At 41.5% G+C, this 13,426-nt stretch overlaps 1 protein-coding gene across 1 annotated transcript; it reads left to right on the top strand.

Annotated features, from left to right (window-relative positions):
- Positions 1–10,764: 10,764 nt before the first annotated feature.
- LOC127326914 (large ribosomal subunit protein uL14) lies at positions 10,765–13,151 on the top strand. Its single transcript, XM_051353700.2, has 3 exons — positions 10,765–10,906; positions 11,011–11,295; positions 12,807–13,151. The coding sequence occupies exons 1-3, from the start codon at positions 10,894–10,896 to the stop codon at positions 12,929–12,931; spliced, it is 423 nt and encodes a 140-aa protein (XP_051209660.1). The 5' UTR covers positions 10,765–10,893; the 3' UTR covers positions 12,932–13,151.
- Positions 13,152–13,426: the final 275 nt, after the last annotated feature.

Here is a 13,426-nt window from a genome sequence, read left to right as displayed (position 1 = left end):
TCTTGGAGTTACAAGCATCTACTTGGCCAGAGCATCTACTAGTAACGGAAAGCATGCAAGATCATAAACAACACATAGATATAACTTTGATAATCAACATAACAAGTATTCTCTATTCATCGGATCCCAACAAACGCAACATATAGAATTACAGATAGATGATCTTGATCATGTTAGGCAGCTCACAAGATCCGACAATGATAGCACAATGGGGAGAAGACAACCATCTAGCTACTGCTATGGACCCATAGTCCAGGGGTAGACTACTCACACATCACACCGGAGGCGACCATGGCGGCGTAGAGTCCTCCGGGAGATGATTCCCCTCTCGGCAGGGTGCGGAGGCGATCTCTGGATCCCCGAGATGGGATCGGCGTTGGCGGCGTCTCTGGAAGGTTTTCCGTATCGTGGTTCTCGATGCGGGGGTTTCGTCACGGAGGCTTTAAGTAGGCGGAAGGGCAAGTCAAGAGGCGGCACGGGGCCCCGGACCACGGGCCGGCGCGGCCGAGAGGTGGGCCGCGCCGCCCTAGGGTTTGGGCACCTGTGGCCCCACTTCGTTTCGTCTTCGGACTTGAAGCTTCGTGGAAAAATAGGCCCCCGGGCGTTGATTTCGTCCAATTCCGAGAATATTTCCTTACTAGGATTTCTAAAACCAAAACAGCAGAAACAAAGACAACGGCACTTCGTCATCTTGTTAATAGGTTAGTTCCGGAAAATGCACGAATATGACATAAAGTGTGCATAAAACATGTAGATAACATCAATAATGTGGCATGGAACATAAGAAATTATCGATACGTCGGAGACGTATCAGCATCCCCAAGCTTAGTTACGCTCGTCCCGAAGCGGAGTAAAACGATAACACAGATAATTTACGGAGTGACATGCCATCATAATCTTGATCATACTATTTGTAAAGCATATGTAGTGAATGCAGCGATCAAAACAATGTATATGACATGAGTAAACAAGTGAATCATAAAGCAAAGACTTTTCATGAATAGCACTTCAAGACAAGCATCAATAAGTCTTGCATAAGAGTTAACTCATAAAGCAATAATTCAAAGTAAAAGCATTGAAGCAACACAAAAGAAGATTAAGTTTCAGCGGTTGCTTTCAACTTGTAACATGTATATCTCATGGATATTGTCAACATAGAGTAACATAATAAGTGCAATAAGCAAATATGTAGGAATCAATGCACAGTTCACACAAGTGTTTGCTTCTTGAGGTGGAGAGAAATAGGTGAACTGACTCAATATTGAAAGTAAAAGAATGGTCCTCCATAGAGGAAAAGCATCGATTGCTATATTTGTGCTAGAGCTTTGATTTTGAAAACATGAAACAATTTTGTCAACGGTAGTAATAAAGCATATGCATCATGTAAATTATATCTTATAAGTTGCAAGCCTCATGCATAGTGTACTAATAGTGCCCGCACCTTGTCCTAATTAGCTTGGACTACCGGATCATCACAATGCACTTTGTTTTAACCAAGTGTCACAAAGGGGTACCTCTATGCTTTGTACAAAGGTCTCAGGTGAAAGCTCGCATTGGATTTCTCGCTATTGATTATTCTTCAACTTAGACATCCAGACCGGGACAACATAGACAACAGATAATGGACTCCTCTTTTATGCATAAGCATGTAACAACAATTAATAATTGTCTCATTTGAGATTTGAGGATATATGTCCAAAACTGAAACTTCCACCATGGATCATGGCTTTAGTTAGCGGCCCAATGTTCTTCTCTAACAATATGCATGCTTAACCATAAGGTGGTAGATCTCTCTTACTTCAGACAAGACGGACATGCATAGCAACTCACATGAAATTCAACAATGAATAGTTGATGGCATCCCCAGTGAACATGGTTATCGCACAACAAGCAACTTAATAAGAGATAAAGTGCATAATTACATATTCAATACCACAATAGTTTTTAAGCTATTTGTCCCATGAGCTATGTATTGCAAAGGTGAATGATGGAATTTTAAAGGTAGCACTCAAGCAATTTACTTTGGAATGGCGGAAAATACCATGTAGTAGGTAGGTATGGTGGACACAAATGGCATAGTGGTTGGCTCAAGTATTTTGGATGCATGAGAAGTATTCCCTCTCGATACAAGGTTTAGGCTAGCAAGGTTTATTTGAAACAAACACAAGGATGAACCGGTGCAGCAAAACTCACATAAAAGACATATTGAAAACATTATAAGACTCTACACCGTCTTCCTTGTTGTTCAAACTCAATACTAGAAATTATCTAGACCTTAGAGAAACCAAATATGCAAACCAAATTTTAGCATGCTCTATGTATTTCTTCATTAATGAGTGCAAAGCATATGATGCAAGAGCTTAAACATGAGCACAACAATTGCCAAGTATCACATTACCCAAGACATTTATAGCAATTACTACATGTATCATTTTCCAATTCCAACCATATAACAATTTAACGAAGAAGAAACTTCGCCATGAATACTATGAGTAGAAACCAAGGACATACTTGTCCATATGCTACAGCGGAGCGTGTCTCTCTCCCATAAAGTGAATGCTAGGATCCATTTTATTCAAACAAAACAAAAAACAAAAACAAACCGACGCTCCAAGCAAAGCACATAAGATGTGATGGAATAAAAATATAGTTTCGGGGAGGAACCCGATAATGTTGTCGATGAAGAAGGGGATGCCTTGGGCATCCCCAAGCTTAGACGCTTGAGTCTTCTTAATATATGCAGGGGTGAACCACCGGGGCATCCCCAAGCTTAGAGCTTTCACTCTCCTTGATCATGTTGCATCATACTCCTCTCTTGATCCTTGAAAACTTCCTCCACACCAAACTCGAAACAACTCATTAGAGGGTTAGTGCACAATATAAATTGACATATTCAGAGGTGACACAATCATTCTTAACACTTCTGGACATTGCATAATGCTACTGGACATTAGTGGATCAAAGAAATTCATCCAACATAGCAAAAGAGGCAATGCGAAATAAAAGGCAGAATCTGTCAAAACAGAACAGTTCGTATTGACGAATTTTAAAATGACACCAGACTTGCTCAAATGAAAATGCTCAAATTGAATGAAAGTTGCGTACATATCTGAGGATCATGCACGTAAATTGGCTTAATTTTCTGAGCTACCTACAGGGAGGTAGACCCAGATTCGTGACAGCAAAGAAATCTGGAACTGCGCAGTAATCCAAATCTAGTACTTACTTTTCTATCAAAGACTTTACTTGGCACAACAAAACACAAAACTAAGATAAGGAGAGGTTGCTACAGTAGTAAACAACTTCCAAGACACAAAATAAAAACAAAGTACTGTAGGTAAAAACATGGGTTGTCTCCCATAAGCGCTTTTCTTTAACGCCTTTCAGCTAGGCGCAGAAAGTGTGTATCAAGTATTATCAAGAGACGAAGTGTTCTCAGCGGGGTGTGAATTGTTCTCAACTATGCATATTATCTTTTCTATGTGAGTTTCAGAGGCTCCCTTTTCATTAGTCTTGGGCTTGCTACTCTCATCAAATAAATCTTCAGGAACAATCCAATCAAAATTCTTTTCTAGTGCCTCACACATTCCCAAGAGCTTGCAAGGTATTGATGTTTTAATGTCCCCCTCATAATTAACTTTATTAGTGTACTTTTGTCTATCCTTTTCCATCTTCTCAAGGGTGCTAGCAAAGTTGGTATAAGAGCCTAGCATATTATATTTAGTGAAAACTTTTCTAGCTTCTAATGCGTGTACTAAAGAAGCAACAGCAATTTCATAAGTGGGGGCAAGTTCTACCAAGTGTCTATCTTCAAAATCTTCGACCGTACTAATATGAGTGAAAAAATCTTCTATATTGTCTTTCCCAAGGATAGACCCTCGACCTACCGGTACATCTTTAAGAACAAACTTAGGAGGAAACATGATGAAATAAGTAAAGTAAATGCAAGTAACTAATTTTTTTTTTTGTATTTTTTATATAGCAAACAAGATAGCAAATAAAGTAAAACTAGCAACTAATTTTTTTGTATTTTGATTTATTGCAGCAAACAAAGTAGTAAATAAAACTAAGCAAGACAAAAACAAAGTAAAGAGATTGAGAAGTGGAGACTCCCCTTGCAGCGTGTCTTGATCTCCCCGGCAACGGCGCCAGAAAATATGCTTGATGGCGTGTAACTCACACGTTCGTTGGGAACCCCAAGAGGAAGGTATGATGCGCACAGCAGCAAGTTTTCCCTCAGAAAGAAACCAAGGTTTATCGAACCAGGAGGAGCCAAGAAGCACGTTGAAGGTTGATGGCGGCGGGATGTAGTGCGGCGCAACACCAGGGATTCCGGCGCCAACGTGGAACCTGCACAACACAACCAAAGTACTTTGCCCCAACGAAACAGTGAGGTTGTCAATCTCACCGGCTTGCTGTAACAAAGGATTAACCGTATTGTGTGGAAGATGATTGTTTGCAGAAAACAGTAGAATAGTATTGCAGTAGATTGTATTTCAAGAAAGAGAATTGGACCGGGGTCCACAGTTCACTAGAGGTGTCTCTCCCATAAGACAAACAGCATGTTGGGTGAACAAATTACAGTTGGGCAATTGACAAATAAAGAGGGCATGACCATGCACATACATATCATGATGAGTATAGTGAGATTTAATTGGGCATTACGACAAAGTACATAGACCGCCATCCAACTGCATCTATGCCTAAAAAGTCCACATTCAGGTTATCATCCGAACCCCCTCCAGTATTAAGTTGCAAAGCAACAGACAATTGCATTAAGTATGGTGCGTAATGTAATCAACAACTACATCCTTAGACATAGCATCAATGTTTTATCCCTAGTGGCAACAGCACAACACAACCTTAGAACTTTCTCACTTGTCCCGGTGTCAATGCGAGGCATGAACCCACTATCGAGCATAAGTACTCCCTCTTGGAGTTACAAGCATCTACTTGGCCGAGCATCTACTAGTAACGGAAAGCATGCAAGATCATAAACAACACGTAGATATAACTTTGATAATCAACATAACAAGTATTCTCTATTCATCGGATCCCAACAAACGCAACATATAGAATTACAGATAGATGATCTTGATCATGTTAGGCAGCTCACAAGATCCGACAATGATAGCACAATGGGGAGAAGACAACCATCTAGCTACTGCTATGGACCCATAGTCCAGGGGTAGACTACTCACACATCACACCGGAGGCGACCATGGCGGCGTAGAGTCCTCCGGGAGATGATTCCCCTCTCCAGCAGGGTGCCGGAGGTGATCTCCTGGATCCCCCGAGATGGGATCGGCGTTGGCGGCGTCTCTGGAAGGTTTTCCGTATCGTGGCTCTCGGTACTGGGGGTTTCGTCACGGAGGCTTTAAGTAGGCGGAAGGGCAAGTCAAGAGGCGGCACAGGGGCCCCAGACCACAGGCCGGCGCGGCCCGGGGGTGGGCCGCGCCGCCTAGGGTTTGGGCACCACAGTGGCCCCACTTCGTTTCGTCTTCGGACTTACGGAAGCTTCGTGGAAAAATAGGCCCCCTGGGCGTTGATTTCGTCCAATTCGAGAATATTTCCTTACTAGGATTTACGAAACCAAAAACAGCAGAAAACAAAGAATCGGCACTTCGGCATCTTGTTAATAGGTTAGTTCCAGAAAATGCACGAATATGACATAAAGTGTGCATAAAACATGTAGATAACATCAATAATGTGGCATGGAACATAAGAAATTATCGATACGTCGGAGACGTATCAACCATTCCTATTTTTTTCGCCGCTAAAGGGTAAAGTACATCCCTGGGGGCAGCGATTCTTGCTGCAGGCAACTAAACATGCATCAACTACGAGCAAGGAAGTTGATGTGCGACCTAGGTGACTGTGTGGACCCCACATGTTAACCAATGAAAAAAACATGTCAATACGGAACTAATGTACATACGACAACTCCTATATGATATGTGTACGATTGAGCATCTGGAGGTGTGCTGCCACCTGCTTCCTCACACGAAGGGTTGGATCTTGTGTTTCGTACACGGATCGGACTGAAATTGTCGTGTGCATAGCAAGGTTCATGTCAATAAGGCTGAGTTTGGCATCTAAGTCTAGGCAACAAATACTTATTCTATGTCTAGGCAACAAATACTTTTGGGTTCCAACGGCCATCTACATGGTATTTGCTATAGGCTTACTTGCTCCGGCTGTCGAAGCCAATAACTACAAATGGTCCTTTCTGCTCATGTAATTTCGGCCCTTTTCTAATGAACCACAGATCCTATGATGGCAAAAAACAAAAACACGGAGATTCTACATAAAAGTTGTTTTTATTTATTTTGAATTATTCGGTTGCAATTTTCGAAACTGCTCATGGCCAATATGAAAATCCTTGATCGCTACATACCCACATGGATCACAGTATTTTAAATTTTTTCATAAAGTGGATTTGAAATTTAAAACATATCCTAATAATTCCATGATTTATTCTATTAACTTGAAAGATCTTGAAGCGAAAGAGCTTGTATTAGTCTGCAAAAATAATACAGATAAACCTGCCATTAACAAGAAATGAAGGTTTATCGTCCAAAGAGGATGCCATGTGGGACCCATGAGCCAGCAACATCCTCAACATTTCAAAGGCGGTAGGAGATCCAAAAAAAGGCAAGTATCCCGAAAATAGGGGTCAAAAATAAATCATAGAAAGGAAATATTTATAGTTCAGAGAGGCTGACATGTGGGACAGATCTGCCAGCAGCATCCTCATCATTTCAAAGTCGGTAGAGGATCAAAAGAAAAAAAGGCAAATAACCAGAAATTAGGGGTCAAAAGTAAATCCAACAAAGGAAACTTTTATTCTTCATAGAAGAAGACATGTGGGACCGACCTGCCAGCATCGTCCTCATCGTTTCAAAGACCGTAGGGGATCAAAAGAAAAAGGCAAATAGCCGGGGGTAAAAAATAAATCCAACAAAGGAAAGGTTTATTGTTCATAGAGGCTGACCTGTGGGACCCATGAGCCAGCAACCTCCTCAATTTCAAAGCCGGCATAGGATCGAAAGAAAAAGGCAAGTGACCAAAAATCAGGGGGTAAAAAAATCCAAGAAAAGAAACTTTATTGTACATAGAGGATGACATGCGGGTCCCATGAGCCAGCACCTTACTCCACGTTTCAGAGGCGGCATGAGATCAAAAGTAAAAGGAAAGTGACCAAATATCAGGAGCAAAAAATAATCCAAGAAAACAAACTTTTATTGTACATAGAGGATGACATATGGGTCCCATGTTGTAGCAGCGGTCTGAACGTTTCAAAGACGGCATGAGATCGAAAGAAAAAGGCAAGTGACCAAATATCAGGAGCCAAAAATAATCCAAGAAAGGAAACTTTCATTGTACATAGAGGATGACATATGGGTCCCATGTTGTAGCAGCGGTGTGAACGTTTCAAAGACGGCATGAAATCGAAAGAAAAAGGCAAATGACCAAATATCAGGAGCCATAAATAATCCAAGAAATGAAACTTTTATTGTACATAGTTAATGACATGCGGGTCCCATGAGCCAGCATCTTACTCAACATTTGAGAGGCGACATGAGATTGAAAGAAAAAGGCAAGTGATCAAATATCAGGAGCCAAAAATAATCCAAGAAAAGAAACTTTTATTGTACATAGAGTATGACATGTGGGTCCTATGAGGCAGCAGCATCCTCAACATTTCCAAGGCGGCATGAAATCAAAAGAAAAAGGAAATAGCCAAAAAGCAGAGGGTGAAAAAAATCGAAGAAAAGAAACTTTTATTGTTCATAGTGAATGACATGTGGGGCCCATGAGGCAGCAACATCCTCAACGTTTCCAAGGCAGCAGGGGATCGAAAGAAAAAGGAAATAGTCAAAAATTAGAGGGTGAAAAATAATTCAAGAAAAGAAACTTTTATTTTACATAGAGGATGACATGTGGGTCCTATTTTACTGCAGCGGTCTCAACGTTTCAAATGCGGCTTGAGATCAAAAGAAAAAGAAATAGCCAGAAATTAGGGGGTAAAAAAAACTCCAAGAAAAGAAAGTTGATTGTACATAGAGGATGACATGCGGGTCCCAAGGCGGCAGGGGAACAAAAGAAAAAGGAAATAGCCAAAAATCAGAGGGTGAAAAAAATCCAAGAAAAGAAACTTCTATAGTTCATAGAGGATGACATGCGGGTCCCATGAGGCAGCAGCGTCCTCAACGTTTCCAAGGCGGCACATAGGACCAAAAGAAAAAGGATATATCCCTGCTGGGCCTTTTGATCAAAAAATAATCCAAGATAAGGAAGATATCAATTGGGGCTGCATGGCCATCTGGGCCTTCGAACTATCCCTGCTGGACGCCTTTTGACTCGTACAATTTCAGCCCACTCCAAAACAGGAAAGTTCTATGCGTCGCAAAAACTAAACAAAAACAAGGAGATTCAACATATTAGTTTGTTAATGTAAAAATAAAGATTTAATTTATCCGTTTGCAATAGCTCAGAGCGAAATACACTTTTTATTATCTGCAAAATAATCAAGATATCACATGTTTCTTGTACGGGGAGGCTGACATCTGGACCCATGAACCAGCAGCGTCATCAAAGTTTTAAAGGCGGCAGTGGATCGGAAGAAAAAATAAACAGAAAATCAGTTGGTAAAAAAATCGAAAAAAGAAACATTTATCGTTCTGAGAGGATGACATGCGGGACCCATGAGGCAGCAGCATCCTCAACGTTTCCAAGGCGACACGGGATCCAAAAAAGGCAAAATAACCAGAAATTAGGGGTCAAAATAACTCCAAGAAAAGAAAGGTTTATCGTTCATAGAGGCTGACATATGGGACCCATTAACCAGCAGGGTCCTCAACGTTCAAAGGCGGCAGGGGATCAAAAGAAAAAGGAAATAGCCAAAAATCAGAGGGTGAAAAAAAATCCAAGAAAAGAAACTTTTATAGTACATAGAGGATGACATGCGGGTCCCATTTTGCAGCAGCGGTCTCAACGTTTCCAAGGCAGGGGATCGAAAGAAAAAGCAAATAGCCAAATATCAGAAGGTGAAAAATAATCCAAGAAGAGAAACTTTTATTGTACATAGAGGATGACATGCGGGTCCCATTTAGCAGCAGATGTATCAATGTTTCAGAGGCGGCACGAGATCGAAAGAAAAAGGCAAGTGACCAAATATCAGGTGCCAAAAAAAATCCAAGAAAAGAAACTTTTATTGTACATAGAGGATGACATGCGGGACCCATTTTGCAACAGCGGTCTCAACGTTTCCAAGGCGGCACAAGACCAAAAGAAAAAGGCAAGTGACCAAATATCAGGTGCCCAAAAAAATCCAAGAAAAGAAAGTTGATTGTACATAGAGGATGACATGCGGGTCCCATTTTGCAGCAGCTTACTCAACGTTTCCAAGGCGGCAGGGGATCAAAAGAAAAAGGAAATAGCCAAAAATCAGAGGGTGAAAAAAACCAAGAAAATAAACTTTTATAGCACATAGAGGATGACATGCGGGTCCCATGAGCCAGCAGGTTCCTCAACGTTTCAAACGTGGCATGAGATCGAAAGAAAAATGCAAGTGACCAAATATCAGGAGCTCGGTGAAGGTTATTCGAAATATTCAGCTCAATCCTTACAAACCTCAAGTGCATACGCCAGAAAGACCGTTGAGAGAGTCACACGCGGGGCATCAACTGGTATGGAGCACAAAGGAGGCCCTTGGATACTGCACTTGCAGCAAGTTCCAGCCCGAGTTGTCGTCAGACAAAAGACCGCTGTTTGACTCCAGTTGTAGTCTTCGGTATCTTTTATGCATTTCATGGTCATCTAGAATTTGCTCTATGCACATTAGCACCACTGGCTCTTGCTATGTAATAGGCATGTAATCTTGTACTGCGATCTTTCATGTTAATATATCTATCATGTTCAAAAAAAACTTAACATTTCCACGCCAAATAGCACCAAATCATGCATGGATTCGAACATTATTCTTATTTTGTGGATAATATAAAGATCATCATTTCATTCATGAAATCATGCAATAGACACAATCATGTTTAGCGACAAGGCAAAAAGAAGTATACATGTAGTGAAATGCCATGTTATAAAATCTCGAGAAAATACCATGTTACAAGTGGAAAACTACGGAGACAATTGGACATGGTGTGCATCATGTCACACTAAGATCACATTTCGAATATCCAACCTTGATGCCCATACCGTGGACAATAAAACACACAACCATGATGTGACACATCTCACCCAAGTTCCACATGGATTGTTTTCTCGAACAAGTTGGACACGGAGTGTGTGATGTCACACTAAAATGTATAACATCATGATGTCAGGCTCACACCTTGATGCACGTACCATGGACAATATATATAGCACACACACATCATCTCAGCCAAGTACCACATCGATTGATTTCTCTGAACAAGCATCATGTCACACTAAGATCATGATTCAAATATTCAACCTTTCTAATTCACGTTCTCCTAATGTTAGGATAACATTTTGAATTCTGCCAGCCAGATTCCTCCAAAATTCCCCATTTTAAACCTTTTCTGATCAAAGCCCATTTAACTTCTTTTTATAGCTAAGTTTTACGGAAACTTGATCTGCAATACACAAAGCCACATTTTAGACAGCCTGTACCGTGCAACCTTTTGGGCCAGAAGTTCTCAGCACGGCCCATCCAAATCCAGTCACGCCGTCGCTAAAATCCCGTACGTAACACGGCCGCAAAATGACCATGTTCCCCTTCCCCGTTCTGCCGCGGTGACCTAACTTACGAGGGGCATTCTCGTCCTCAACGCAGCCAAAACCCTAGCCCGCCCACCTATAAGTACCGAGCCAGGCGAAACCCTAGCACTCTGTCCATCACCAGCCGCCGCCATGTCGAAGCGAGGTAAACCTTCATCCGCCCCCATTTCAGATCGATTCTCCCCTCGCGTGGCAATCTCGTCTACCTCGCTAATGGTGTTCTCCGTGTTTTTGTTTGATCCGATCCAGGGAGGGGAGGTTCCGCGGGGAACAAGTTCCGGATGTCGCTGGGTCTGCCGGTGGCGGCGACGGTGAACTGCGCCGACAACACCGGCGCGAAGAACCTCTACATCATCTCCGTGAAGGGCATCAAGGGTCGCCTCAACCGTCTCCCGTCCGCCTGCGTCGGCGACATGGTCATGGCCACCGTCAAGAAGGGGAAGCCCGATCTGCGTAAGAAGGTGATGCCTGCCGTCATCATCCGCCAGCGCAAGCCCTGGCGCCGGAAGGACGGTGTCTTCATGTACTTTGAAGGTAATAATCCCAGATCTCTCCCCTATTACTACCGCTCAGTACCTTTCTATGGTTATCTTGATGATTAGTTCAATATTGACTGAAGTCTACAGCTACAGTTTATCCATATTTGTAGAATCGTGATCCCATTTGTTTTCCCAAGTTATACATCCGCGACCAATCTGTTTTGCCTTGTAGAATTAATTTACTGTTGAAAATTGCATGCGCTGTTACTACTCAGTATACTGTCAGCAGCTATTTTGTTTCGAAATTGCTTGGGTACCATCATATTTTACCTGCACGTCTTGATTCCTGCTGTAGTTATGAAATATGCTTCGGTTGATTGTTTTGCTGTGCTTCAGAATATTAGTTTGTTGATGCATAGTTTGTGTGACGGGTGGACATCCGAGTCCTCCTGCCTGATAAGGAGCAAACGTTTAATGTTTGTATATTCCTAGGCAAACGTCACATAATAAGCCTCTTATTGTTCTGATTCTCTTGGATTTGCATCATCTGAAGGCGGTTTCATATTCCATTACTCTTGATAGCGGCGTTGCTGCAGTTAAACACTGGGACTTGCCATGAAACAATCATTAACTAAAATTTCATGCACGTTTTATTTTTCTGTTTGACGGGAGGACATCCGAGTCCTTCAGCTTTCATTGGAGCAGGCTTTCCATGCTTGTATATTCCTAAGCAAACGTCATAAACTGAACCTTTTGACGTTGAGTTTTTCCCATAGGAATAACTCCGTTAGAAGGCAGCCTCATATTCCATCGCCCTTGGTAGCAGCGTTGTTGCAGTGAAACTTTGGGACTTGCCATGAGGCAGACATCTGATTTATTAAATAACTCTTCATTTCTAATTAGTATTATAACTTGTTAATTTTTGCATGTTCAATCAAACCATTGTGTTTCCTTCTTTATCAATTAGTTTATGTGATGGGAGGACATCCGAGTCCTCTAGCTTTCTGTGGAGCAAACTTTCAATGTTTGTATATTCCTAAGCAAACGTCACAAAGTAAGCCGGTTGATGTTGAGGGATTTCCTCTGGAATTCTTCCATCATATGGCCTTCTCATATTCCATTGCCCTTGGTAGCAGGTTCCTGCATTGAAACTTTGGGACTTGCCATGAGATGAACATTATTTTAGCATTATATGTTTCTATGCCTTAATCGTTTCTGTCTTCATATGCTAGATATTACTCTGTTTTCAGCCAGTTAGTGTGATGGAAGGGCATCCAAGTCTTTCTGTTTTTTGTGGAGCGAACCTTTTATGTTTGCATATTCCTAATCAAACATCACATAGTAATCCTTCTTATGTTTGAGATTTTTCTCCATTTGAAGGTGGTCTCATATTCCATTGCCCTTGGTAGCAGCGTCGCTGCATTGAAACTTTGGGACTTGCCATGAGACAAACATAATTGCATTTTATTATTATGTCATTGTCAGCTTTGCCTGTCTCATGTCAGTTTCTTTGGCTAAACCTATGATTTATTGTCTGTTTAACTGATCAGTGGCTTCTGCTTGCAGATAATGCTGGAGTGATCGTCAATCCCAAGGGTGAGATGAAAGGATCTGCTATCACCGGACCAGTCGGGAAGGAGTGTGCTGACCTTTGGCCCAGGATCGCCAGCAATGCAAACGCCATCGTCTGAAAGCTTTGTTGGAAGTTGTTAAGACTGCTATATGTTGTCAGTGTCAGTTGCAACTGCGTTGCCATGGATATTATGGAGCTCTGTGTTTCTCCATGTTGATTTGGCATCTCAGTTTTTACTTGCCCTTGTTGCTAGTGGAATTGTGACTTCGTGTCTGTTTCTGCAACTCAGATTTGTAGTGAACCCAAAATTTTCTATCTATTACTGTTTGTCGTGTCAAGTATATGTGTGGTCTGATGCTTTTGTAGATGCAGTACTTAACTAGTCTTGCATCGTTATGCTTTTACTGGTATGTTTTATGATTACTAGTTAAATACCTGTGCGTTGCTACGGTCTATTTTTGAATTTAAGGGCGCCAAATATATAAAACAAATTATATGAAAAGATAAATTACACATAGTTATTTACTTTGCAACCATGAATGTCAAGCATGGCGCACCGGTCAATTCCCACCATGTAGTCACAAATATCAATTCATCCATTTTCAAGTGACGT

The sequence above is a fragment of the Lolium perenne genome, chromosome 4, assembly GCF_019359855.2.
Source record: "Lolium perenne isolate Kyuss_39 chromosome 4, Kyuss_2.0, whole genome shotgun sequence".
In the NCBI taxonomy this organism is placed as follows: domain Eukaryota; kingdom Viridiplantae; phylum Streptophyta; class Magnoliopsida; order Poales; family Poaceae; genus Lolium; species Lolium perenne.
Note: the sequence above shows the minus strand (reverse complement) of the source record. Positions and strands in the feature narration are given on the sequence as shown.

Bases quoted from the DNA above. Each gene is read 5' to 3' on its own strand.
- LOC127326914 (XM_051353700.2), top strand. The intron at 11,296-12,806 runs GTAATAATCCCA...TTCTGCTTGCAG, and splicing joins TGTCTTCATGTACTTTGAAG to ATAATGCTGGAGTGATCGTC.